Here is a 26,915-nt window from a genome sequence, read left to right on the forward strand (position 1 = left end):
TATATATGTATATATATGTGTGTGTATGTTTGTGGTTGGTTGACTTCGAAGCGAATGCTTGCAGCACTCCCGTCATGGCAGAGTCTAGAACACAGCAATAAGATTTCCATCTTTGAAAATAGATTTATGAAAATGGCGACTTCAGCGAAAATAGATCAACATGCATACGGATGTATGTATGTGTATGCTTGATTGTGTGTTGACGCTGAATGTACCTATGCATGTATAGACTGGGGTACGGTTAAAAAGTAAAAAAAGAAGTTTATAAAAAAAACACAAACGAATGAGGCAAAGAAGCAAAACAACCGCAAAAGTAAACCTGCTATGAGTGCCAGAAAATGCCGCTACTATCTACAGTCAAAGCCACACTACCATAACTATGCATATACACACATACATATACATATACTTTGTATGTAGACATATACAGACACGTAAAAATAATGATAAATATGTAGGAATGAATGTGGGTACATATAGTACATGCATATACATATTTTTCATGACTATAGTTAGCTTAAGCCGCTGGATTGGAAACCAGTTTCCGAAAAAGGTTTCCATGTATGGCTATGACGCTGCCAGCTCGAAAGCATGCTGTGTGAGCGGATACATCTACATACATACATACATGCATAATTTTTTTTCAGCCCACATTGGCCCTCTTAGGCGAACGTTACACGGTCAATAAATATCGCGGTATTTAGATTGACGAAAAAAATTCAATATTGATGGATCACGCTCCGCTCGCAATATATGAATGTATATGTAATATATCCTTCGTTTTTTCTATATCTTCTATATATCCTACACGTTCAATATTTACGTGTCAGTATTTTATAGTTTTTGTGCTGTGTGATTCAAAGTTTGAAAAATGGAACAAGACAATTCAAAATGTTGCGAATGTTAGAAATTCAAATAGATTTGATCGTTTGTTATCCTCCGCCCCGACGCCTGAAGAGATTCGCTTTCTGCGTCTGACACGAAGTAAAAACTATGCATACGTACGAAATACGCTCAATATTTATCGTGTGACCCACGGATAGTGATCTCGTTTTAAACATTTCAAATTTTATTTCCTATCCGTATTACGATCCATTAATATTACCTTGCACGGTTAATAAATATCATAAACCAGTGTTGCCATCCAAACAAGGCGATGCTTTTTGAACGTGTAGGGTTCACCGGATTACTCAAGAATGCGCAATTCACACCAAATTAAGCATAACGAAATAAAAACAACGCTTTTTCACTGCGAGGAATTTAAATCTTTCCTCCATTATCTCCATGGAAACCCTCTTTACCACCTGGACAAAGGAGGTCAAACTCCAACTCAAGGTAAAAGTCGAAGACACACCAATACCGACTGATAACAACCCAAAAACCTTGGGAGTTACCTTTGATAGCTTGCTCTCCTTCTCTACTCACACAACCGCAATTGCTACTAAAGTCTAAAACCGCGACAAGGTTCTCAAATCGCCAGCGGGCAGTACTTGGGGCGAAGACATAGAAATGTTGGCGACATTTAAAGCCATTGGTTGGCCGGTTTTAAATTACGCTGCAACTATCTGGTCGCCTGGAACTAGTGACTCGCAGTGGACAAAGTTCCCGACATGACAAAACACTGCTATTAGGATAGCCACGGGATGCCTCCTGAGGTCCTCCCTACATAATGAGCCACAGATGCTACCTGCCAAGGAGCACAAAAAACTGCTCAGCAATCAGTTTCTACTTGAGCGCTACCGTAAGTTTCACCCATGTAGACACCTGTTTGAACCAGAGCTGCCTCCCAGGCATGCCAGGAGGCATCTTTTCGATTACTCCAGGACAAAACTAACCGACAACTACTGGACCGGACTGTGCTTAGACATACGACATTCATCGTGAGACACCACCCTCTTAAACTTCCGAGCCCTGAATGCCGTAATCGGAGTTCAACCACCCCCCCACAGCGGATAAAGAGGTCCAGATACCCCAAGAGACCCGTGGCACAATTACGTTCTGGATTGTAGCAGGCTAAACTCCTACCTATTGACCCCGAAATACTAAACATATGTCCAGAGTGAAAGCACTCCGTACGACATCAGCCACCTTTTCACATGCCCCATCAAACCCACTCATCTAACATCCCTTTCCCTCTGGACCTAATCTGTCGAAATAGCAAGTTTCCTGGGCTTACCGTTAGATGAGCTAGACAAAGACGACCGGCAACTACATTGCACTGGCAGGGTTTAGTAAGCTGCTACAACAACAAGACAGAAAAATATATGTACATATGTATGTACATATGCACGTCCTTGCCTATTGCATGCCCGTTATTTTTCAAAAACATAAAACCGTGCACTTAATTTAATTTTAGTTTTTTTTCTGCCTTTAGTTCCAATGGAAATTCACATAGAAAAATTATTACACTTTATTGAGATAAATAAAATGTAAAGATCTTGCCACGTCGCTACTTTGTTCGCTTGGTGTTTGTTTTTGTCTGTTATTGGTCAAAGACATTGTTGATTGATCAAGTGTGGGTTCACCTTAAGTCAGTGGGTATGCGAGTATGGATGTATTGCACTCACGTATAAGTAATGTTGTTTCATGGATGGATGGATGACGTTATGCTCGCCAACCATCTATGTATGTATATAGGAGCGTGAGTACTGCGAGCAAATTAACAAATTTGGAAGCCATATATGTATGTATGTATGTATGTGTTCATACCTTCTGCATACACCTACAACTTAGGAATTTGACTACTGGAGAGTCTACATAGTTGAGGGAAGTTAATTGTTTGTGTTTGTGCACAGACAGTTCGTCATAATAACTGCTTTTACGAAGGAAAACAAAACAGCTGCGAGATTCTTCCACAGTTTGATACATACATACATACATAGATATGTATCATAAAAATGACTCTTTCGTAAGCGCCTACTATATCGATCAAATGGTGGGCGGCATAGTCTGAGCCATAGTCTGAGCCATAGTCTGGCCAATTGTTTTCACCTCTGTAGACTTAGCAACTATGAGATCATTACTAAATATTTGAACTAAGAAAATTTAAAAATTTTTCTGACGTCAGTTTTTAAGAAATTAAATACGGTTTTTCCAACGACAAAAATCGGCGTCTAAAAATTTTTAAATCTGGGTACAACTCTTTGCAAGAAAACACACGACAGACGCCATGGGTTTTTCAATACCAAAGAAAATACTTCAACATTGATTAGAGTATCTTGTAATTAGACGACTGAAAATTTGCCCCTACTACAGAGATGATAGTGTGCAATTGCTGATTGGTTGTTGTTGTTGTTGTTGTTGTAGCAACATATACGAGTGACATGCTGAAGTGACAGTCCTTGGCCGGATATAAATCCAGGTTGTTGTTGTTGTTGTTGTTAACAGTATAGGTAGCCCTGTCAGTGTAGGCACATCATCGTTCGTCTTCGTCTAGCTCATCTAGGGGTAGGCCCAGGAAACATGCTGTTTCGACAGGTTGGGTCCAGTGGGAGAGGGGGGTTAGATGAGTCGGTTTGAGAGGGCATGTGAAGAGGTGGTTAGTGTCGTGCGGGGTACCTTCACATGCCGGACATGTGTTTGGCATGTCGGGATCGATTCTGGGATAAGTAGGAGTTTAACCTGCTACAGTATCCAGATCGTAGTTGTGCCAGTGTTACACGGGTCTCACGAGGAAGCTGGAGCTCTTCATCTGCAATAGGTGGTGGTTGGACTCCGATTACGGCATTCACAGGACGAGAGTTCATGAAGGTGGTAACGGTCTCCCGGTGAATGTCGTTTATAGTCCGGTCCAGTAGGTTGAGGTCAGTCTTGTCCTGGATTTCGCCAGCGTAGTCAAGTAGGTGTCTCCTGACGTGCCTGGGAGGCGGCTCGGGCTCAAGCAGGTGTCTGCAGGGATGAGACCTACGATAGCATCCGAGCAGGAACTGCTTGCTGAGCAATTTGTTGTGCTCCGCAACTGGGAGCATTTGTGCCTCGTTATGAAGGTGTTGGATGGGTGACATCAGGAGGCACCCGGTCGCTGTCCGAATGGCGGTATTTTGACAGGTCTGTAGCTTTGTCCACTGCGAATCACTAGTTCCAGGCGACCAGACAGGCGCAGCATAGTTAAGAACCGGCCGGCCAATTGCCTTAAATGTCGAAAGCAACAGTTCTCTAAATCCAGGTCGTGCCGGTTGCCTAGAACCGACTGTCGGGGGAACGAATTGCTGATTCAAACATATGAATTTGGTCAGAAGAAGATTTAGCGTCAAAATTAAAGTTTTGATTGAACTTAATGTAAAATAAAGGCTTTTCTAACAGGGACGTATTGATGTTGACAGGCAGAGGCGGACGTATTTTTGTGGCGGCATCTGGCAAATCAATTTGGTATTCAGCCATTGATGCCAAGTCACCATAGCAAGTTACAGGATTGAGTAACTGATAAAACTTATGTATTGAATTGAATTGAAAATTATATTTCCCGAACTTTCCTTGACTATCTACCCCCTTTCCAGAGCTTTAAATACAATGGGCTTTTTAGCCTGAGTGTTTTAGGAGCCACCAAATCTCTTGGTGCTCCTTGGCTCGACCTCTTCTTCTTCAAATTCATATTTCCCGAATCCAGGAAAACTACGCGGACATTTGAACATGTCTTCTGTCATACACAATGACATACATAGGACTTTCGATTAAATAAAAGCACTTTGTTATTACCCTAAATACTTCTTGTATTATATTTCACTTCGACTAGTCGTTATTGAAAAGTGGGAGCGGATTTTCTTACTTCTCTCTCTTGATGGGCGTGATAACCGCTTGAGCGATTTTGGCTGAGTTTAACAAAGCGCGCCAGTCGTTTCTTTCTCATGCTAACCGGCGCCAGTTAGACACACCAAATGAAGCCAAGTCCTTCTCCACTTGACTTCTCCAACACAGAGGAGGCCTTCCTCTTCCTCCACATTGAATACTCTAATAGAGTCGGAGAGTTTGTATCCATTCGGACGATATGACCCAGCCAACGTAGCCGCTGGATCTGTATTCGTTGCCCTATGTCTATGTCGTCGTAAAGCTAATTATTCCATCACCTGCGATATGCCCCGTCACCAACGTGCAAAGGTACAAATGGTCGAACACTTCAAATGACGCCTCATCGGACGTTGTCATCGTCCAAGCTTATTCGTCATATGATGGGACGGGCATGATGAGAGCCTTGTAGAGTGTTAGTTTTGTTCGTCGAGAGAGGACTTTACTACTCAATTGCCTACATAGTCCAAAGTAGCACTTATTGGCAAGAGAGATTCTACGTTGGACTCCAGGTTGACATTGTTATCGGTGTTAATGTTGCGTCCTAAATAAACGAAGTCTCTTACAACCTCGAAATCATAACTGTCAACAGTGACGTTACTGTCGATACACGAGAGCGCCGATTGTTTGTTTGACGACAGGCGGTACTTCGTCTTGTCCTCGTTCACCACTAGACCCATTCGCTGGTGATGTCAATGTCATCGGCATATGCCAACAATTGCACGCCTTATAAAAAATTGTGCCCGAGCAATTAAGTTCTGCGGCTCATACGATCTTTTCCAGCATCAGGTTAAAGATTCCACAGCGAGTTATATTACCCTGTGTGAAACCTGGTTTGGTATCAATCGGCTCGGAGAGGTCCTTCCCAATTCTGATGGCGCTGCTGGTATTGAGCAGCGTCCTTTTACCAAGCCGTATTAGTTTTGCGGGGATACCAAATTCAGACATCGCGGCATACAGGAAACTCCTTTTCATACTGTCGAATGCAGCTTTAAAGTCGACGAAAAGATGGTGTGTGTCGCTTCTCCTTTCATGGGTCTTGACATGGCCTATTGTAAATATCCCGTCGATTGTGGATTTTCCATATCCGAGGCCGCACTGATAAGGTCCGATCAGTTGGTTGATGGTAGGCTTCAGCCTTTCACACAATATGCTCGCTAGAAATTTATAGGCGATATTTAGAAGACTAATCCCGCGATAAGTGGCACAGATTGCAGTATCACCCTTCTTATGGAGTGGAGAGAGCACACTTAAATTTCCACATTTTGCACAGAAGCTGATGCATGCGCCTTACCAGCTCCTCGCCGCCATGTTTATATAGCTCAGGCGGCAGTCCGTTGACCAGCGCGGCTTTGTTGTTTTTTAGCGGCGTTATTGATATTTTCATTTTGGCAGGGTCGGGATCTTCACATTATCTATGACATGAAATTACTTACCGTTATTTAAAAAAATAAGTGAAGAAACTGATTCTATTGTATCAAGGATAGAAAAACTGAAGCCGGCAGACCAAAAACTGAACATTCTATTGAGAATATTGCAGCTGTAGCGCAAATTGTTGTTGAGCAACCTTCAACATCAATATCTCAGTGTTCTCAACAATTAGACATTCATGAATTGACTGTGTAGCGGATTTTACCTGTAGACGTGCGGTACTGAACTTTTAAATGATAAAATTTTTCATATAAGTATAATTGTTAAGAGATTTATATTGAATTAAAATAGGAAATTTTTATGTTTTTTTTTTTAAACTACATCTAGACGCATGTCTTGAAAGACCCTTTATAAATTTATATTGTTAAAACATATCTGCCTTACCGCATTCCTTGCCATCACTGGCTTAACATCAGCTGTCACTCTATAGTTTGACAACTCAGTTTTCATTTTACCGCATCATTTGCATGGGCGAATATAAAAATTATTTTGAAAATAGAATGTAAAGACAGCAAGGTGCCCACATGAAAAAGCGGGCCAAATTCAAAATAGAAATTTGACAGATATTAAGACACACTCAGTAAAAGGTGTAGATATGGAGTTAAAGCCAGGTACGCAGATCTCAAGAAACTCCAAAACCTCACATAAAAGAGCTTAAGAATTGCTCAAGAAAAAGAAGATGCTTGAGGAAAGGGCACAAGGCAGTCCAGGTTTTGAACGGAAATATACAAATGCAGGAGTTCTTCTTTATTTCTCAAAGAAAAATTGACTGCGTTGTTCTCCCCTTCTTTGAGGCTGCCAAATATCAGATGTACAATTTTTTCAATACGAATATTTCACACACATGGAATAATAGCAATTTTTTCTTGAACGTACCCACTATTCTACCAAAATTAATAAATTCGCTGTTACATTTTTGACGTGATAACGTCTTATAATTCGATTTAACAGGCTGCACGCACGAAAAAATGTGTCGTTACCTTGCTCATTAGTGTTACCTTGCTCATTGCCGTTACCCTTCTCATATGTCGTTACCTTGCTCATTGCCGTTACCTTGAATGAACTGCAAGCGAAAGCGCGGAACGAACGACAAAGCAAACGAACGGCAACGTTCGACATCTTGCTCTCTCCTGTTTAAGTGAGCGTATATATGTATGTATATGCGCATATGTACATATATAAATTCACGTATTTGTATTTGCATATGCCTTCTTATTGATTATTATTAATTTGATTCACTTGAAGAATTTAAAATAAAACCAAGTTTGTTAATAATACCTGTTGTTTTAATTTTATTATTATTAATTTTTTTATTATATATGAAGGAAAAAATGTATGGTAATATTTATCATATACCTTATAAGATATGTTGTCTATACTAATATTACAAAGAGGAAAACTTTGTTTGTTTGTAATGAATAGGCTCAAAAACTACTGGACCGATTTTAAAAATTCTTTCACCATTCGAAAGCTACATCATACACGAGTAACATGGATTATATTTTATTTTGGAAAGAGGGCTCGAGATATAGGTCAAAACGTGGACCCGGGTAACCTTCGGATGTGTATGTACAATATGGGTATCAAATGGAAGCTGTTGGTGAATGCTTTAGTCCAGAGTATTTTTCATGCCGCTCCGTGACTAGGGTCTCGAGATAGAGACCAAAACGTGGACCCTAGAATGTGTTTGTACAATATGGATATCAAATTGAAGCTGTTGGTGAATGCTTATGATATGTCTTATAATTCTATGTAGCCGGCTGCACGCACCAAAAAATACGTCGTTATCTTGCTCATGCATCGTTACCTTGCTTGAACAGCATGTTATGTTATGTTATGTTATGATATGTTATTTTATGTTATGATATGTTATTTTATGTTATGTTATGTTATGTTATGTTATGTTATGTTATGTTATGTTATGTTATGTTATGTTATGTTATGTTATGTTATGTTATGTTATGTTATGTTATGTTATGTTATGTTATGTTATGTTATGTTATGTTATGTTATGTTATGTTATGTTATGTTATGTTATGTTATGTTATGTTATGTTATGTTATGTTATGTTATGTTAATGTTAACTCATTCTCTATATCCGTACAAAATACCTATCAAACAAATAAAATTAAAATTTTCTTTTGAAAAATGCAACCATTCAATCAGTATTTTCTTATGACGTTATCACGTTAAACTATCATCAGTAAACCGGCTTTACAGACAACCTCTTTTTTTTTGACGTGTTTATGTTATGTTATGTTATGTTATGTTATGTTATGCTATGTTATGTTATGTTATGTTATGTTATGTTATGTTATGTTATGTTATGTTATGTTATGTTATGTTATGTTATGTTATGTTATGTTATGTTATGTTATGTTATGTTATGTTATGTTATGTTATGTTATGTTATGTTATGTTATGTTATGTTATGTTATGTTATGTTATATTATGTTATGTTATGTTATGTTATGTTATGTTATGTTATGTTATGTTATGTTATGTTATGTTATGTTATGTTATGTTATGTTATGTTATGTTATGTTATGTTATGTTATGTTATGTTATATTATGTTATGTTATGTTATGTTATGTTATGTTATGTTATGTTATGTTATGTTATGTTATGTTATGGTTTGTTATGTTATGTTATGTTATGTTATGTTATGTTATGTTATGTTATGTTATGTTATGTTATGTTATGTTATGTTATGTTATGTTATGTTATGTTATGTTATGCTATGTTATGTTATATTATGTTATGTTAATGTTAACTCATTCTCTATATCCATACAAAATATCTATCAAACAAATAAAATTAAAATTTTCTTTTGAAAAATGCAACCATTCAATTAGTATTTTCTTATGACGTTACCACGTTAAACTATCGTCAGGAAACCGACTTTACAGACAACCTCGTTTTTGATTATGTTTATGTGTTGTGTGTAGAGTTAAAATATAAATCAGCGGAGTTTTCTCTGAATGAATATTTGCAACCGTGTACAACTGCATTATCTACAAAAGTTGCCAATAAATATTGGAGAAAATCTATTTTTCCACAATTTTCTTTATTTTCTTGACAAAATACATATCTTTGTCAACGTTTTATTGAAATGAAATCCTTCAATGCATTTAACTTCAACTTTTGAATAAAAATTAAATTTTTTCATTACCTGTCAGAAATCCACTAAAATTCTCAATTATCTCACCATTACAATTTTCGGGATATTACTTTTGTCGCATTTTCGTTGTCTGGTAAATCAGAGACGTAAACAAAATCGGAGTGGGAACATTAATAGAATAGAGAAGGGTAGACAAATATTCGCAAAATTAAAACAAATAAACTGCTGAACTTTTGTATTATCGAAAGTAGTCTCAAATCACTATAGAATTTTACCTTATAAAATGACTTTAACAAAGACTGTGGATCAGGCAACCATCCTTAGCGGTGATCGTTCCAAGTGAGTACTTCGATTTTGCAAACATAGTCTTGCACCGGCAATTCAATGTAAATGAAACCAACTAAAAATAAATTTTATTTGTATTAGGTTAAAAGATTTACTCTGCAATCGGTTGGCTGAGTGTGGCTGGCGCGATGAGGTGCGTCTTATGTGTCGCAATATAATTAAAGAGAAAGGCAATAACATTAAGGTCGAGCAATTGATTGCAGATGTAACGCCCCGCGCGCGTGCCATTGTTCCTGACGCTGTGAAAAAGGAGCTACTCATGAAGATCAAGGCTATTTTAGCTGCCCAGGAGGGTATCGATTTGTAAATCGAAAACATTGGTGGGGCTGGCATATTAGCCGTAAGCTTAAGTGTGTGAACACCTACTTTTTCTAATGTAAATATAAATGAACTTGCATACAGATGCTGAAAATACTGATAGATCTATACATACCTATTTTATTATTTAACAATTGAAATTTTTCGCAATTCTTCTGATTTTGTGTGCATCTAATTTTTACTTTTATTTAAAATTTTCAATAAAGGAATTTATATGTATTCAAATGCCGAAAATCCGACTTAGACTTTTGCCTAAATTCGACTCGAAAGAGGTATATAAGTACAAAGAAAATTAGTAGGTATATCACTGGAAATATTTAAGTTAGTTAAGTTATTTTAGAAGAAGAGTGAAATGAAAGAGGTTGGAGTTGATTACAGGTATTTGAAGTAGTCAGTCATTGAGTGTTGTTGGGTTGTTGTTGTTGTAGCAGTATACTTAACCCTGTCAGTGTAGTGCAGATTCCGGTCGTCTTCGTCTAGCTCATCTAACGGTAGACCCAAGAAACTTGCTGTTTCGACAAGTCCAAAGGGAGAGGGGTGTTAGATGAGTGGGTTTGATGGGCCATATCAAAATGTGGTTAGTGCCGTGCGGGGCGCCTTCACATGCTGGACATATGTTTAGTATGTCGGGGTCAATTCTGGATAAGTAGAAGTTTAACCTGCTACAGTATCCAGAACAGTATCGAATCCATTGATGTTGGGCGTGTATGGACAACGAAAAAAGAGTTACAGAGTTACATGCATACCCTATGATCAAAAAGTACCGGGAAGGTCATGTTGACTGTTTTTTTCGATTGCCAAGGCGTAGTGCAGCATGAGTACCTTCCATCGGGTCAGACAGTCAATAAAGAATATTATTTATGCGTTTTGAAGCATTTGACAGATGCTGTACGTCACAAATGGCCGGAAATGTGGGCAAACGATTCTTCTGCTGAGAACCGCGCAGTGACGAATACATATATATGTATGTATGTAGTTGAATTGTTAGTATAGTAAATATTCAACATAAAATCTTTCTGATTGAGAATTGTCCTCAGTGAATCATTTTGCTTAAGGATAAGCTGGACTCAGGTTTGGAGTGCGGGCTGAACTTTGCTAGACTGTTTTGCCGACGGATAAGAGAGCTACATACTTATGTTTATATACGAGTTATCTTTCGGTTATTGTCATTGTATCAGTTTTACTTAATCTGCCCTAGATCTTTGAGACAGGAAATTTCTCTCTCAATGTACTCGGACCAAAAGCGGAAGTGAGGTTAAGAGCGTTAGTTTGACGAGACATGTGAAGAGGCGTAAAAGTCACGCAGGTATTCTTCTATACAAGCAAAATATTGATGAGTGACGAAAATATATATGCCGAGATATCCAGGCAGCCCAAGAAATTGCAGTTAATTTTTTTCGGTAGTCCTTGGGCCTAAGTGCTGCTAATCGGACACAACCAGAAAATAAACAGTTAGGGTGGGGTTAGACCCGTTGTTGTTGTTGTACATATATGGGGAATGCTGCTGAAGTGACAGTCCTTGGCCGGATATAAAGATTTATATATAAGGCCAAGTAATGTCACTTCAGCAGCACTACCGTAGTTGAGGAAATGCCTCCTGATGTGCTTGGGAGGTGGCTCAGGCTCGAGCAGGAGCCTGCATTGGTGAGGCGGTAACACCCTAGCAGAAACTGCTTACTGAACAATTTGTTATGCTCCTTAACAGGCAGCATTTGGGCCTGATCATGAAGATGTTGTATAGGTGATATCAGAAGACATCCAGCCACAGTCTTTAATGCAGTGTTTTGGCAGGTCTGAAGCTTTGTCCACTGCGAATCACTGGTTCCAGGCGACCAGATAGGCGGAGCATAGTTTAGAACCGGTCGGCCTATTGCTTTAAAAGTCGACAGCAACATTTCCTTGTCTTTGCCCCAAGTGCTGCCTGCGAGTGACTCGAGAACCTTGTTGCGATTCTGTTGCAATAGCGGTTGTATGCGCTGAGAAGGACAGCAAGCTGTCAAAGGTAACTCCCAATATTTTGGGACCGTTAACCGTCGGAATTTGTGTATCATCGACTTTCAACTTGAGTTGTAGCTTGACCTCCTTTGTTCAGGTGATGAAAAGGGTCGCCGTGGATTTAGTGGGGGAGAGTTGTAAATTCCACGCAGAGTCCCTCCTGGAGAGTCCCTCTGATGGCTGGGGCAGTTTCGAGATATAGAAGTTGAAAAGCAAGGGGGAAAGAACACCACCCTCCGGTACACCTTGCTTTATTTTGCTCTGTTTAGATGTTTGGTCTCGAAATATCACCGACGAAAGACGACCACTCAGGTAGTGCGCGGTCCACCTCTTCAGCCCTGGCGGGAGTGTCGACTGTAAAATGTCATCTAGTGACAGCGTGGCGTTGCTGACTGTATCGAAAGCCTTTTTTAGACCCAACGCTGCTAAGACAGTCCTCTCGCAGGGGCGGTTTTGGTTGAGGCCGCGGTTTACCTGGGTGTTAATGACGGTGAGTGCCGAGGTGGTGCTGTGCACTCTTCGGAAACCATATTGGTGCGAGGCGGGGGTCAGGTGTTTCGTAAAGAGTGGGGGTAGAAGGGCCTCAGGAGTTTTCACTACTGGGGAAAGGAGGGTTATGGGGCGATAAGATTCAACTTGGTTGGCGGGTTTCCCAGGCTTCACTCTGAGAGTGGCCATAGACAAGTTGAAGACCTTGGTGAGATATTCTACTCCCAATGGGCCCAACATCAGCATGTTTAGTCCGTCAGGGTCAATGACTTTGGATGGTTTCATGTGTTTGAACCACATCGCTGGAGAAAGCAAGTGGCGCACTGTTGTATGTCAGTTTGTGCAGCCGTCTGGTGGCACTACGTTTGGATCTTTCGGCCGGAGGATGCAGAATAAATTGCCGGCTAAAATAGCACGCGCATCTCTTCGGGTCCGACTAAGCACGACCGTTGAGGGTGATATCCACCTTGTCATTGTGCTTCGCCGGGTTCGACAGGGACCTTACGGTGGACCAGAGCTTGTTCACACCAGAGGTGAAGTTGCAGGACTTCAAATGCTCTTCCCCTTTGCTCCGCTTGTGTATGGTTACCCGTTGCCGTATCTCGGGATTGAGATCCTTTATCCGAGGACCCCCTGGATCGGCCTGGCGTAGGCGATCCCACTCGTTCGCCAGAATAGCTGCTTCAGCTGGGAAATTGGGACGTATGTCCTGGATCCTTCCAGCGGGTATGAAGCGAGCAGCGGTAGCTGTGATTGCCTTGCGGAATGCGCGTTCGCCTGCGCGCACATCGGTGGGAATGGGGAGAGCGGCGAAGAAGTCTTCAGTAAATTCCGCGAATCTGGTCCAATCAGCTTTGTTGAAGTTGATGTATGACCAGTGATCTGCGGAAACAAAGTCAGCAGGTTTCTCGATCGAGATGATAATGAACAAGTGGTCTGATGCAAACGATAGCATAGGTCGCCAGGTTATGCTATTTATCAGACCTGTGCTAGCAATTATGATATCAGGCGAGCTGCTGCAATTGCCCAATACCCTGGTGGAGGCGTCGTCGTTTACAGTGCTGAATGTCGAGTCGTCTATCTGCTCTGCCAATAGCTGTCCCCTACGATCATTTGGCATGCTTGAATGCCAAAGATCGTGATGCGCATTAAAGTCACCTACTACCAATCGGTTTTCACCCCTGATGAGCGCACCAATACCAGAGTGATATCCTGCCGGGCAGCAGGTGACAGGGAGTATGTAAATATTATATATTTCGAGCTCGGCATAGCCTGACCGGACAGCTATCCCTTGACATTCCAAGGTGTTGTCCCTGCGGCCGATGCCTTCATCGATAAGACGATACTGCACTGTATGGTGGACTATGAACGCTAAACTTCCACCGTGGTCTCGCTCGCAATCCTTTCTATGCACATTGTAGCCGTCCCTGGTGATCAGGGGGGAGCTAGCGTGCAGTTTTGTCTCTTGGACTGCAGCTATCTTGATACCATGTCGGCTCATAAAGTCGACTGCCTCGTCAATCTTATGCGTAAGTCCGTTGCAGTTTAGTTGTAGGAGCTTCCATTTATTTTCTGCATTTAATTTGATGCTAGGTACGTTGGGGTGATACTTGACTCCAAACTTCATTGGAAACTACACATTGAAAATCGGATAAAGAAGGCCAGTCTAGCCTTCTACTCCTGCAAATCTATGTTCGGTAAAAAATGGGGACTCAAGCCACAGGTCGTGCTGTGGATGTACAATGCAGTGGTTTTGCCAATTTTAACGTATGGGTGCCTAGTTGGGTAGGAAGCTCTTCGGAAGGGCTATAATATCACTAAACTGGAGAGGGTGCAAAAGACTGCATGCATTGGCATCACCGGATCATGTAAAATTTACCCCAGTGCTGCCCTGAATGTCGTTTTGTACTTACTTCCCACAGACTTTTACGTTATTTCCATCGCAGTTCAAAGTGCAATCAGGTTAAAGAGGTTGGCCCTTTGGCGGGCAGTTAACACTGTATTTCTCCGAACTTCGAACAGATCTCTCTATCCGCAAACTAGAGTTTGAGGGTCGTGCTAGAGCAATCTTTCCAAATCCAGAATTGGATCGAGGGGAAAATCTGCACCGAAGCTTGCACCTCTGTCTTCATTGATGGTTCCAAGATGAAATCTGGAGTCGGAGCGGGGGTTTTCTATAAATCAGCCAATTTATCTATCTCCTTTAAACTGCCGAATACTGCTAGTGTTTCTCAAGCAGAAGTTTTTGCGATCCTTCTGGCAATCAAAATGCTTAGGGAACGCGGGAGCGAGGGAGATATTAACATTTGCTCCAATATTCAATCCGCGATCAAAGCCCTGACGACGCCATGGTGCAGAACGAAATTAGTAAACTTCTTTAAAGAGGAAACCAAATCTCTTGGGTGTGCAGGTAACATATCTCTAATCTGGACTCCAGGACATAGGAGCATAGAGGGAAATGAAATTGCTGATAAGGTTACCAGGAAGGGGCCGACTGAATTGGCCTCAGAGAGCTTCTACCCAGGCATCGACATCCCTCTGACAGTTGTTAAAGAGGAACTGCACAAATTGTTTCTGAGGAAAGTGCAGAAAAGATGGAGCTCCATTTCTTCATGTGCTATTTAGAAAACTCTTTGGCCCCAGTAAAATGTACGGAGGACTCAGAAAGTCCTTTGAACTCCTCGTCCTTCAATTTTCAAACTCGTAGTTGTGTTTACCGGTCATCGGACGATCGGCACACCCGCAGAAAAGCTAGGGTTACCATTTAACCCCCCTTGCAGAAGCTGTGGGGACCTTTCAGAGGAGGAGATTGTTGAGCATTTTCTCTGTAAATGTCCGGGTTTTGCAGCTAGACGATTAAGATCACTGTGTGCTCCTTTCTTCGACAGTCTGGGGCAGTGCGCCATCCTAAATGCCATCAATCTTCTAAATTATGTCAACAGCTCTGGCTGGCTGTAGATATTTATCTGTTGGAGGTCTCATAATGGTATTAAAACGGCGCTTCAATGCTACTTGAGGAGTGCCAGACTGACACTTCAAACATTTCACCTACCTACCTGGATGTAATAAAAAATGCCATCGATAAAAATTTGCTCGATACAAAATTGTTATTTATTCAACAGTTGTCATCTCCGCCGCACGGCTGCACAGTGGTCCGACCAGAAGGCGTTGGCGGACAAAATTCAAAAACTCATTTAATTAAGCTGAAAATATATATTTAGGGGTTTTAAGGATCAGTGATGACGAATCTGACCTTAGTTTTAGCAAATTTTAAATTCATTGAATACTATAAATACATTTTTACTTCCGTAATTAGCTGGTGAGTTCATTTTTACATTTTTTACGACCCCAGAGAGTACCACGTGGAGGTTTACGGTAAGGTTATTCTCTCCTCATTTTTTGTTTGTTTTTAGATTTTTTTAATTTTTAATTTTTTTTTTATTTTTAAATTTTTTTTTATTTTTAATTTTTAATTTTTTTTTTAAATTTTTTCTGGATATTTAGTTGTTTTTTGTTTTTCATTTTTAATTTTTTTTTTATGATTCAGAATCCTCGGTTTCTGATGAGCTGTAAGGGTAACACCTTTTCTTAGCTTTGAGAATTTTATGGTAAGAAGGATATAGATCAATTCCTCTTTCTATTGCACCAGATCTTATAGAAAGATACTGATGCTTTGTCAGTCTATTAGCCACCAAGAAAGCTAAAGCTTCATCGCTGGTATAAGAGGTAAAAGTTTTAATGGGCTTAGGAATGTCTTCAACCATTTTAGAAGTATGTGCTACATGTCTCACTAAAATTGCACCCTGAACGTTACCTTCTGAACGCAAATTTACTGATGCAGCATACGCCAATTCAAGCCCGCTTGATTTACGTAAATTCTCTACTTTACTTCTCTTGGAACGTTCGCAAACATCATTGAATGTTTTTACGGGGCGGCCAACATTAGTACAGCTACCAGAGCCAGATGAAGAGGATTTAAAGTTGTCGTTTAAGGGAAAATCAATTTTTTCAGCTAACCAAGATGCATTCTCATTTAATACGCGACCCCAATGTCTGTTAGATCGTTCTAATTTTCTATTAATATCTTTACAAAAATTGCTAACAATCTTCAAAACCTGATCTCTCAATTCTTTCACACTATCATCATGGTATTGAAGCTTCTCAAGAACGTAATCTTGTAATTCTAACTTCTTTCAATCGGCTTATGCCCGTTCCTCCAGTGACAGATAAAAATGTTATATTATTATATATAATTTTATTGTATATAGTGTTATATATACATATATCATATTAATCATGATTCAATTATTAAAGGTTTGCTCACTTGTGACATTAGAATTTTGACACTACCTTACAAAAGGTCGCATTTAAGAAGGGCGTAGAAAGTGGAAAAATTAAATACCTTTTTGGTAAAAATGGTAGCAAAAACGTTTTCTTTTTACTTAAATTATAACTGGTACAGACAGAAATTGCCAGGAATGATATTAAAAAAAATGTTATTAAGTTAAGCCCAGATTGATATTTTGTGAATTAATTTTTAAATTGAAAACTGATCACGAAGTTGGGAAGTTTTACCAATATGAAGCTATTATATTACCTAAACAGTATGGCCGTAATGAATTCCTTGCGCCTTGCTTTACTATGCTATGCCCACGTAAGTTTGGAGTTTTGACCCCCAAGTCGCAAGTGTTGTTTGTAATAGCAGAGGCTCCTCGACAGGCAATGGCACACCTCCGAGTGTATTTCTGCCATGAAAAAACTCCTCATAAAAAGCCATCTGCCATCAGGAGGCTATGATTAGTTACATAGTGCTGAATGAGCTCTTGTTGGTAACTTATGTATCTTTAAAGTAACGTAGTAAGTACTTCCCCCACCTGTATTTGAAAGGGATTGGACTCAAATTGTCAAGACGTCCATCTTTCACATTCATTGCCCCAAAAAGATGCTTTGTGATATCCTGATTTAAGCTGTATGTCAGTATGTTTTCCATATCGTCTTGGTTATTCACATACCGAGCAAGTGCTTATACACGCTTTTGAAAACGAAATGTTTTTCCTACAAATTTTACATTTCTTCCACTTTTGCTCAAAATTTCTAGAGTTAACAACCCAGTGTCTTGCTAAGGGAGCCGATTTGTCAAGAGGGAATGAGAAAGCTGCTTACTGAGCAAACCTTTTATTATTGAATCATGCATATTAATATTGTAATAATATTAAAACAAAATTTTGTTTTTTTAATAAATTTTTTTTTTTTTAGTTGACTCTTAATGCTGATGGGGCCTGTGATGTCTTTTTCTGTCTTTTACACAAAATTGCATAAGCCATATGTAACGTTTTGCCTGTGGGTAAATGCACAAAAGCTACATTATTTTTAATTTGCGCAACTTTGCGCAACAGGTTTCAGTTTGAGATCATAGCTGAAATATGTGGCTACATCACTCATGTTGATTTCAAGTGGACCGGTGTGGACCACTCGAAAAAATGATCTTTAAAAAAAAAATTTTCGAAAAATTTTGAAATTTAAAAAAAAAAAAATTGGATTTTGTACCACAACTTAAGAGAATTATTACTGTTTCCGTTAATATATTCAATTATTATTATTTTTTTTTCAATATTTGGTTAACAATCAAATGGTAATATTTATTTGCAGACATGAAAATGAAACTCTTGTATGAAGTACGATTTGCATACAATTTCATGTTTAAAGTCAAAAAACTACAATGAAAAATTTTTTAAATTAAGTAATATTTTCAGGAAATCTGCCTTGAATATTTAAGAAAACATCTGCATTATCAAATTTTTATTTCAAAAATGCTGAAAATTGAATTTTGTCCGGCCGCCGGACCACTGTGGGCTGTAGGGATGCTTAGTTAGTAGTGACTTACCAGTTTTTCAAGTTCCAAAATGCCTAAGCAAAACATATCCACTTGGTTAGAGTTTTACTAACATAGTTTTTTATTAAATTATGAACAAATTATACTCGTGACATAGGCATGCTGATATACCTATAAATACGAGTATACATATAGATGCATATAAAGTCATTGTACAGCTCAAAGCACTGAGTTGCAGAGGCCACAGTTGCTCACGGGACAAGTCTTCATTTCCTTGTGAGCACCTACGCGCAGCACTGCCGCCATGCCAATCTCTGAGTGCGTCGATATGTGACAATGTAGAATCCAATAGCCCGGACTGTCGGTGTAGAAACGTAGAATGGTATAACCGAAGGCAGGCACCTGCACGGTGTCCTTAAGTGGAGCACTACGTTCTCGACGTGGCAATGGCGTGCGACGATCAATTTCCTCGATCTGTAATGGAAACAAAATTGTGCTGTTGATATCGGCAGCCCTTTCAGTTGGTTGCTACTTGACTCACATTTCTGATGCGTTCTGGTCCCAGTACCCCAATGCCCACTACACGAAATGTGTAGCCATGTAAATGGATAGGATGCGCTGATTCGGAGGTGCTGGATATCACGAACTCTACGTCCTTGAATGCTGGCACCTCGATCACATTGGCACATTTACACTGACGACTGCGACAGTTCAAGCCCATCGTTGCTTGCTGCGTCTTGTTGCAAAGAAATTGGCCAATACCCAGATTGCGAGTCTGCAATAGCGAAACACGTGAAGGTATTGCGAAAGTAATATCGTCCATTTGGAATAGGAGCTCATTTTGTACGCGCACAGTCATGCTGGTGTAGTAGGTGCGGTGAGGAATGGTTGCTGAAGCAGTGCGTTTTTCCAAAGCTTTCAAGTCGGCAATTGTAATTAAATTGTTGTCACTGGTTGGCGGTTTATCGACAGTGTTTAGTTCCTTGCCATTAGGCTCATACTCATAGAACACTTGTGCTGTGGGTAGCGCACGGCGACCTGCACCCTGATAGTGCAATATTGCTTCCTGGTGCAATTTATTCAGCTTGCAGAAGTTGTAGCCCTTTATGCGGATCCAATAGTTGTCGACGGCTTGGTTGGCGTGCAAGACAAAGTCGAAACGTTCACCGCCATGCAGAGTGATCTTGCGCACCTTTACAGGCTCAATGTCATTGCCATCGCTGGCGATGACAACAAGTTCGTGATTATCAATGCTCAAGCTAATCGGACAGTTGGCTATACCTGCAAAGGAAATAAGATGAGGTGTGCGAGGGAAAGGCAAATTGTAATGAAAATAGTGGGATTTTACCCTGAATTTACAGCTTACCGTTAAAGATCACACGAAAACGATACCTGCCGCCACGCACAACCGAATAGGTTGAATACAGCGTGGGCGCACTGTGTGTCAACTTGGCACCGTTTGCCGGTGGTACTTTTCGTCCCACACCATCAATCAGTATGCTTTGAGGCGTGGAACCTTCTGGGTCGTACATCCAATCCTGCAACATGATCGTGTGTTCTGAAAGGTCAAAATCATATAAAGCAGAGTGCATATCGTCCGCTTTTGGTTGCCGCACCACCATCGCGCCGGCTATACCGAACCCACGTTGATGCCCCACATGGCTATGCCACCAATGTGTGCCGACATGATCCACCTCGAAGCGATAGCGAAACGCTTGACCCGGCACAATTGGATATTGCGTAATATATGGCACACCATCCATGTGTGGTGTTTGTCGCTGATGCAAACCATGCCAGTGGATGGTTGTGATGTCGTGCATGCTGTTGATAACGTCTGCCACAATCGTGTCACCTTGACACACCTCTATCGCTTGTCCCGGCAATTGCCCGTTAACCACCATCACGTCCGTCTTCACGCCATCTGCGTATTTGCAATCGTCGAATCCTTCATAGTTGTGCACTGTAAAGGGATCGATATATTCGCGTCCACCAACCTTGAAGCGAAAGCGTGAATCGAGATAGCGCTCACAACTCGGATTGAAGGTCTCATCGTAGTGCACAACGAAGTAATAGTAACATGTCATGGGCTGATCTGTCCGACATGTGCGGCGGCAGGGGTGGTCAGCTAAATTTTTATTACTGTTGCTTCGCCAAGTTCTCGATTCTGGGTATGCGGGCTTTGGGAAGAGCTGCAGCATTTGCTCATATTTGCTGATATAAGCTGGAAAAAGAAGAAGTCGTGAAGTGAAATGCTGATTGTATAGCATCGCAAAGGGAATGGACACCAAGTGGAGAGCGGAAATTCACTCATTGACCGCATGGCTCTTATAAAGTGTTTAAAACGAAAATTATAGCTTTACACCTTTTTCATTTTTTCGATCCACTTTGATGCGCACTTTCCCCCGATTCGCGTTTTCTATTACGTGCGCAACTAAGTTCTCGCTGTTTTTTGATGAAAATACAACTTCATTCTGAAATCCTCATTGAGCAATGCCTCCAATTCAGCGTCTTCGAAGGTTTTTGGGCTTCCTTCACGCGGACGGTCGTCAACATTAAAATCACCGTCTTTGAAGCGACGGAACCAATCTCGGCACGCTGTTCCACTTAAAGCAGCATCTCCATAAAGTTTTTGTAGCTCTCAATGCGCTTCAGCCGCCGTTTTTTCGAATGTTTTTATACCGTCCAACAAAAGAAATAAGCCAAACCATGATTCGGTTACTGTGGAGGGATAGTAATTCAATACTCTGACAAGGCTCAGTACCTGGGCATTCCGACCGCCAAAATACTTGATTATGTGCGAGTGCAGAAGACTATTTCGTCGGGTATGGGTCTAAGCTCAAAAGTGATAGAGTAGCTTTACAGAACTACGGATTTTTACCTAAGCTTTCTCTATCCCACGAATTAACTCATTTTCAAATGTTTAATACAAGCAGCAGTAGCCTTGAAAGTATCGCAAATGCGATTATATGGCGAGAGTGCCCTTAATAACAAGTCGCGATGAGTCATTTCGGGGAAGATTCCTGGCGTGAAACAGTGCTTCTTCTGCAGGAAGTTTAATGTCGAGAATTTCAATTGAGGACAAAACAGATTCCCAGATCTTGTTTCCAGATATACACATTGGCACACGGGCGGTTAAAAAATGGCTGAAGGAAAGAGTGTAGGTAAATATTGACCCGGTACGAAACTTTCCATCCCTACGGGCGAGTGCTCCACTGTGATGTCGTCTGAAGTGTAAGAACTCCCTACTTGTGCCCCACTTTACTAAGTAGATCTCAGCTTAGTTCTGGAGAACAGGAGAGGGTCTCAGGTAGATAAAGCTATTTGCTTAGCAGTTGGGGTTTAAGGACACAAAGTCGTTGGATGGGGCTAAGTATAAGATTGCTCGCTGGTTATCTAATCGGTCACAATCGATTGCATTTTTTCGTGCATCGGCTAAGACTGTCTTCTATGGCAGATTACCAGCTTTGCCTTGAGAATAATAAGAATTCCAAGAAAGTTTACGTAAATGAAATCAATGAGCGAAGAGGCATTTCGACATAAAAAAAAAAAATGCAGAATATCTAAGGGATGCACTGGTGGCAAACACTTCAGATGTTTTCTTACACTTGAACTAAAATTCTAAGTAACTTTTTTACTCCTCGTTTGTGTGACCTACTATACATCAAAATTCACTAATCAACCTATGCAGAGCTAGAAAATAAACGCTTTGTTGTATGCACTCTGAGTTCGAAGCGTCTTTTTACAAGAGGAAAGCACGAAAAACACAAATCATGAGGAAAGAATGGACGTGCTCTCTGAGTGGTAACGAATTTCAAAAATTGTTATGCCAAATTGGGCGATTCGTACGCCCGAGAACAAATCTTTTATGTCATCCCTAATAAAATGCATTGCAAAAGTTTAAATTTGCCATTTGAATTTGAATTTAAATTTAAATTAAACCTTAAAAAGCAAAATATCGTCTGAGAATCAGTTGTTTGCGTGCTAATAGTGTTTTGTAAAAAAGTTTTCATTCAAAGGCACTACCACGCAAGCCATGTTTACTGAACCATATATCCAAAAATTTAAAATTTAATTTGTAGTGAAAATCAAAAAACACATTTTAAGGACTTTTCTTAGGGACTTTTCCAGCTTTAATAAAAGTATGTTTTTGTAACTTTTGATAATTCCCATGGGGTAAAAGCAGCAACAACAAAATATTATTTGAAAAAATTTTTTAAAAATTAAGTTTAGTCATTTTTAAAAAAGATGTTGCTAAAACTTAGCTCATTCCCTGCAATTGTTATTAACAAATGTTTTTTTCTAGTACGAGTATCAATAGATTTCGAGATAAAAATTCTTGAAAAAAAATATGACTCAAAAGTTTGATTAGCAATAACATGCATGAAAATTGAAATTTCGCCAAACCCTTTGGCACACTGCAAATACAGTCTAAATACAACAAAAGTGCTAACTACCAACAAAATCTGAAACTCAAAAGTTCACGGACAAATTGAACTGCGCTACTGAAAAATTCGTTATACGCGGAAACATGAAAACACGAACTCGAACTTCATCGCACGTACATTTTTTTTAAATTTATGTTTTAAAATTATTTTTAATTTAATTTATTGAAATATAAATAATTTGATATTTTTGTTAACTCTTTCCCATTTTTCGTAAATTGTTTAGTTTGTTTTGGTTTGAATTTATTTTGTAAATGTAATTTATTGGGTTGGCAACTAAATAATTGCGGATTTTTTCCAGAAAATCAAAGACAATTTTTTCATGGAACTAAATAACCAAGATTCAATAATGAAAGGTTTGCTCAGTAAGCAGCTTTCTCATTCCCTCTTGACAAATCGGCTCCCTTAGCAAGACACTGGGTTGCTAGCTCTAGAAATTTTGACTAAAAGTGGAGGAAAAGTAAAATTTGTAGAAAAAATATTTCATTTTCAAAATGGTCTGCTTACGAGCAACAACTCGCTCAGGAGTTTTCATCGGTATGTTCAGGACTATGGTAGTATGACATGAAATAGATACCGCTTAAGTCAGGACATGATAGAGTATTTGACGCAATCCGAGATCGAGATGGAGAATTTAGAAAGCTTTATTTCTTATGATGTGGTGATTTAAACGGAACTCATGTTTTGCAAAGAGCTAGCGTTTGCTAAAGAGTTACAGCAGGGAGAATTATTGAATAGTCCCGACGCAATCGATTACATTGCAGACCTCATTATAAAAAAGTTGGCAGAACTTGTTTCCAATGAGCCCACCTTCCTATGGATGGATGAAGTGTCCAAAGGAGGCTTAGAAAAGCACAGTACCAGTATCAAAGAGCTTCTCATAAAAAACCATCTACCGGAATCGGCTTAAAACTGTAGGGCCTTCCACTTGTGGAACGCGCGCTACAAATAGGAGAAGGATCTCGGCAAAACACCTAACAGAATTGTGCGTGCCAATTATTTATTTATTTTTAACAAAATAGTTTCATATTGGCGAAACGTTGCGATTGGTTTTAAATTTAAAAATGAATTCACAAAAGAAAATCTTGGATTATGTGAAATAATTTCTTATTTTAATATTAGACTTGGCAATTTCCGCTAATCACTTCTATCTATACCATTATTTACATTTAAATATTAATTAAAATTTATTTTTTAAACCGTTCGCAGTTTGTTTCCATTTAAGTAACAAAATACTATTTTGCTACCATTTTTACCAAAAAGGATTTATTTTTTTCCTTTTTATGCGCCTTCTTAAATACAACCTTTTGTAAGGGAGTGTCAAAATTCGAATGCCACTAGTGAGCAAACCTTTAATAATTGAATCATGCTAAATAACTATATTCTGTAATGGCAGGCAGCTTCATAATCCCACTTTCATAAAACTTTTGGTTTTTGATATTATCGAAAAACTGAATCAGGTGCTAAATCATACATTATTGAGATCATCATCATTATTGAAATTTTTACCATTCAAGGAGTTTTGTAAAGATCGAAACAAAAAGTAATCAGATGGTGCAAAACATCCCAACCAAGCTCCAATAATTTTTGCCGACTGGCCAAAGATGTGTGTGGCCTTGCATTGTCATGGTGGAATGCAATACCTTTTTGATTTGTCAATTCGGGCCGCTTTTCTTCAACTGCATTGTTTAATTTCGTTAGTTGTTCAATGTAGACATCAGAATTGATCGTTCGGTTGGGTGGTAAGAGTTCAAAGTAGACAATTCCTTTGTAACCCACCAAATATTTTGATGAATATCAGATTTTGATGTAGTTTGAGTTGGTTCACCTGGCCTGCTCCACGATCTTTTCCATTTGATATTGTTGTAAACAACCCAATTTCCATTGCCAGTTATCAGTCGCTTTAAAAATGGATCATTTTCATTTTCGTTTCCTTAGCAAATCGCAGCTGTTAAAGCATTGTGTTAAATGCGTTTCGTGAGGAACCCATGAATCGAGTTTTTGAATATAGCCAAGTTGTTTTAAGTGATTTTCAATGTACATGAAGCTTCTCTGCAATCTCACGTGTTGTACTGTAACGATCCGAATCGATTATTTTGATTAGGGCGTCATAAACTTCAGCTGGACGACCAGAGCGTTTTCCATCTTTGAGTGAAAAATCACCACAATGAAATTTGCCAAACCAATTTTGACACTGCCGTTCTTTTAATGCTGCGTCACCATAAACAGCACATTTCATTTTTGACTAAGTTATGGGCATTTAAAAAAAGTTTTTTCTTATATAATTAAAAAAAAATCGATTTTGAGCCGAAAAACAAAACTCCCGATAACTCTTGAAAAAAATTTTTTTCGGGCGAACAAAAAAATACGTGTCTCATTATTTTGACCAGAGAGCAACATATTTGAGTTACATCGAAATCGGAGAACATGACCCGAATAGCCCGGTTGAATTGAAATGGAAAGCATCAGTTGCCAACCCAAGAATTAATAGAAAATAATTTGAGAAATTTATTAATTTTCATCACGTTTTGTAGTTTATTTAGTTAATAAATTAATTTTTGTTTTAATGAATTAATTAACTAATTTTTTTATTAATTTATTATTTAATTTGATAAAAAAATTGAATCAATTAAATTAATGAAAAAATTGAATTTAATTTTTTTCGTGGTTTTTTTAATTTATACATTTATTTAATTAAATGAATTATTTATTTAATTAAATGAAAAAAAGTTCAAAATTGGATTAACTTTTCATTATTTTTCGTGGTTTATTTAATTAATAAATTTATTTTTGTTTCACTTAATTAATTAACTAATTTTTTTATTGATGTATGATTTAATTTGTTAAAGAAAATTGATTTTGTTTTTATTTTTTGTTGTTTTTTTTTAAACTTATAAATTTATTTCAGTTTAATTTAATTAAATGAAAAACAGTTCAGAATTGGATTAATTTTTCATTATTTTTCGTGGTTTATTTAATTAATAAATTTATTTTTGTTTCACTTAATTAATTAACTAATTTTTTTATTGATGTATGATTTAATTTGTTAAAGAAAATTGATTTTGTTTTTATTTTTTGTTGTTGTTTTTTAACTTATACATTTATTTCAGTTTAATTTAATTAAATGAAAAACAGTTCAGAATTGGATTAATGTTTTATTATTTTTCATGGTTTACTTAATTAATAAAATTAGTTGTGTTTCAATTTAATTAATTTATTGGAAAAAAATAAAATAAAATATGTAATTTAAAAATGGTAATTTATTTTTCGTGGTTTATTTAGTTAATACTTTTTTTTGGAAATTTGAAAATTCTAATCACTTCTTATTTCTTAGCACGCGCTGTGGTCAGTGGAAAAATTAAAAAAAGTTTAACTAATTAAATAATATTTGTTTTTTTTTTTAATTTCAAATACATCGCATCGATTTATCGCACAAATTTGCATTAAATTGTTTCATGTTTCATAAAAAAATTAGAAGTTTGCATGTAAGTGTATCCTTGTAGGGTAGGAAGTACCTGGAAGTACCTTCACACAATGCGCCGAATGCGAACAGCGTCCAACAAATCGTTAACGGCAGCTTCATTTAAATTTTTTTTATAGTATTTTATTTTTGAAATAAATAAATTTTCCTTATTTTGTTGTTTGAGCAAACACATCCACCATCACTTCACTTTTCGACACTTCCAAGCTTTTCTTTTGTAGGCAGAAGCCTTCGTCAAATTCGCAATCGTGACTCCAATTCTGTTCGTAAGATTTTTCACAAAATACCGCGTTTCCGTATTTTAAATAACAACTCGTCCCGCCCACATGAGTGGAGCTGCTTTTATAGGCTCGTTATGATATCGAATACGTGCAGATATTACACACATACACACAAATAACTGTGAATTTTCTTCAAAAATAACTTAACTCTTTTGAACAACTTTTCACCTTACGACCCCACTGATATGACATTTACTAAAAATGCAGTACTCGTTTTTTAGTTAGTGAGTTGGATTTTTCAACTTTAGTTTCGAATGATACAAATTTTAATATTTCTTTACGCTTCGGTAATTTATGAATGCATCAGAATGGCATACTGCTAAGTCGTAATAGGTTCTTTTGCTAAAAGTCAGCAAATGTGTTTTCTATATCAGTTGGTCCTAATAAGAGTGTTGA

General features: G+C 38.5%; 2 protein-coding genes across 2 annotated transcripts; one reads left to right on the forward strand and one right to left on the reverse strand.

The window, feature by feature from the left end:
- Positions 1–9,334: 9,334 nt before the first annotated feature.
- Positions 9,335–10,223, forward strand: LOC129249193 (enhancer of yellow 2 transcription factor). The gene is made up of 2 exons (XM_054888867.1): positions 9,335–9,674; positions 9,762–10,223. The coding sequence occupies exons 1-2, from the start codon at positions 9,619–9,621 to the stop codon at positions 9,985–9,987; spliced, it is 282 nt and encodes a 93-aa protein (XP_054744842.1). The 5' UTR covers positions 9,335–9,618; the 3' UTR covers positions 9,988–10,223.
- Positions 10,224–18,534: 8,311 nt separating this feature from the next.
- Positions 18,535–26,340, reverse strand: LOC129253379 (uncharacterized). The gene is made up of 4 exons (XM_054891734.1): positions 26,283–26,340; positions 19,682–20,536; positions 18,857–19,596; positions 18,535–18,789 (listed from the first exon to the last, which is right to left on the reverse strand). The coding sequence occupies exons 1-4, from the start codon at positions 26,338–26,340 to the stop codon at positions 18,535–18,537; spliced, it is 1,908 nt and encodes a 635-aa protein (XP_054747709.1).
- Between the last annotated feature and the right edge of the window lie 575 nt (positions 26,341–26,915).

The sequence above is a fragment of the Anastrepha obliqua genome, chromosome 1 (assembly GCF_027943255.1).
Source record: "Anastrepha obliqua isolate idAnaObli1 chromosome 1, idAnaObli1_1.0, whole genome shotgun sequence".
NCBI lineage: Eukaryota > Metazoa > Arthropoda > Insecta > Diptera > Tephritidae > Anastrepha > Anastrepha obliqua.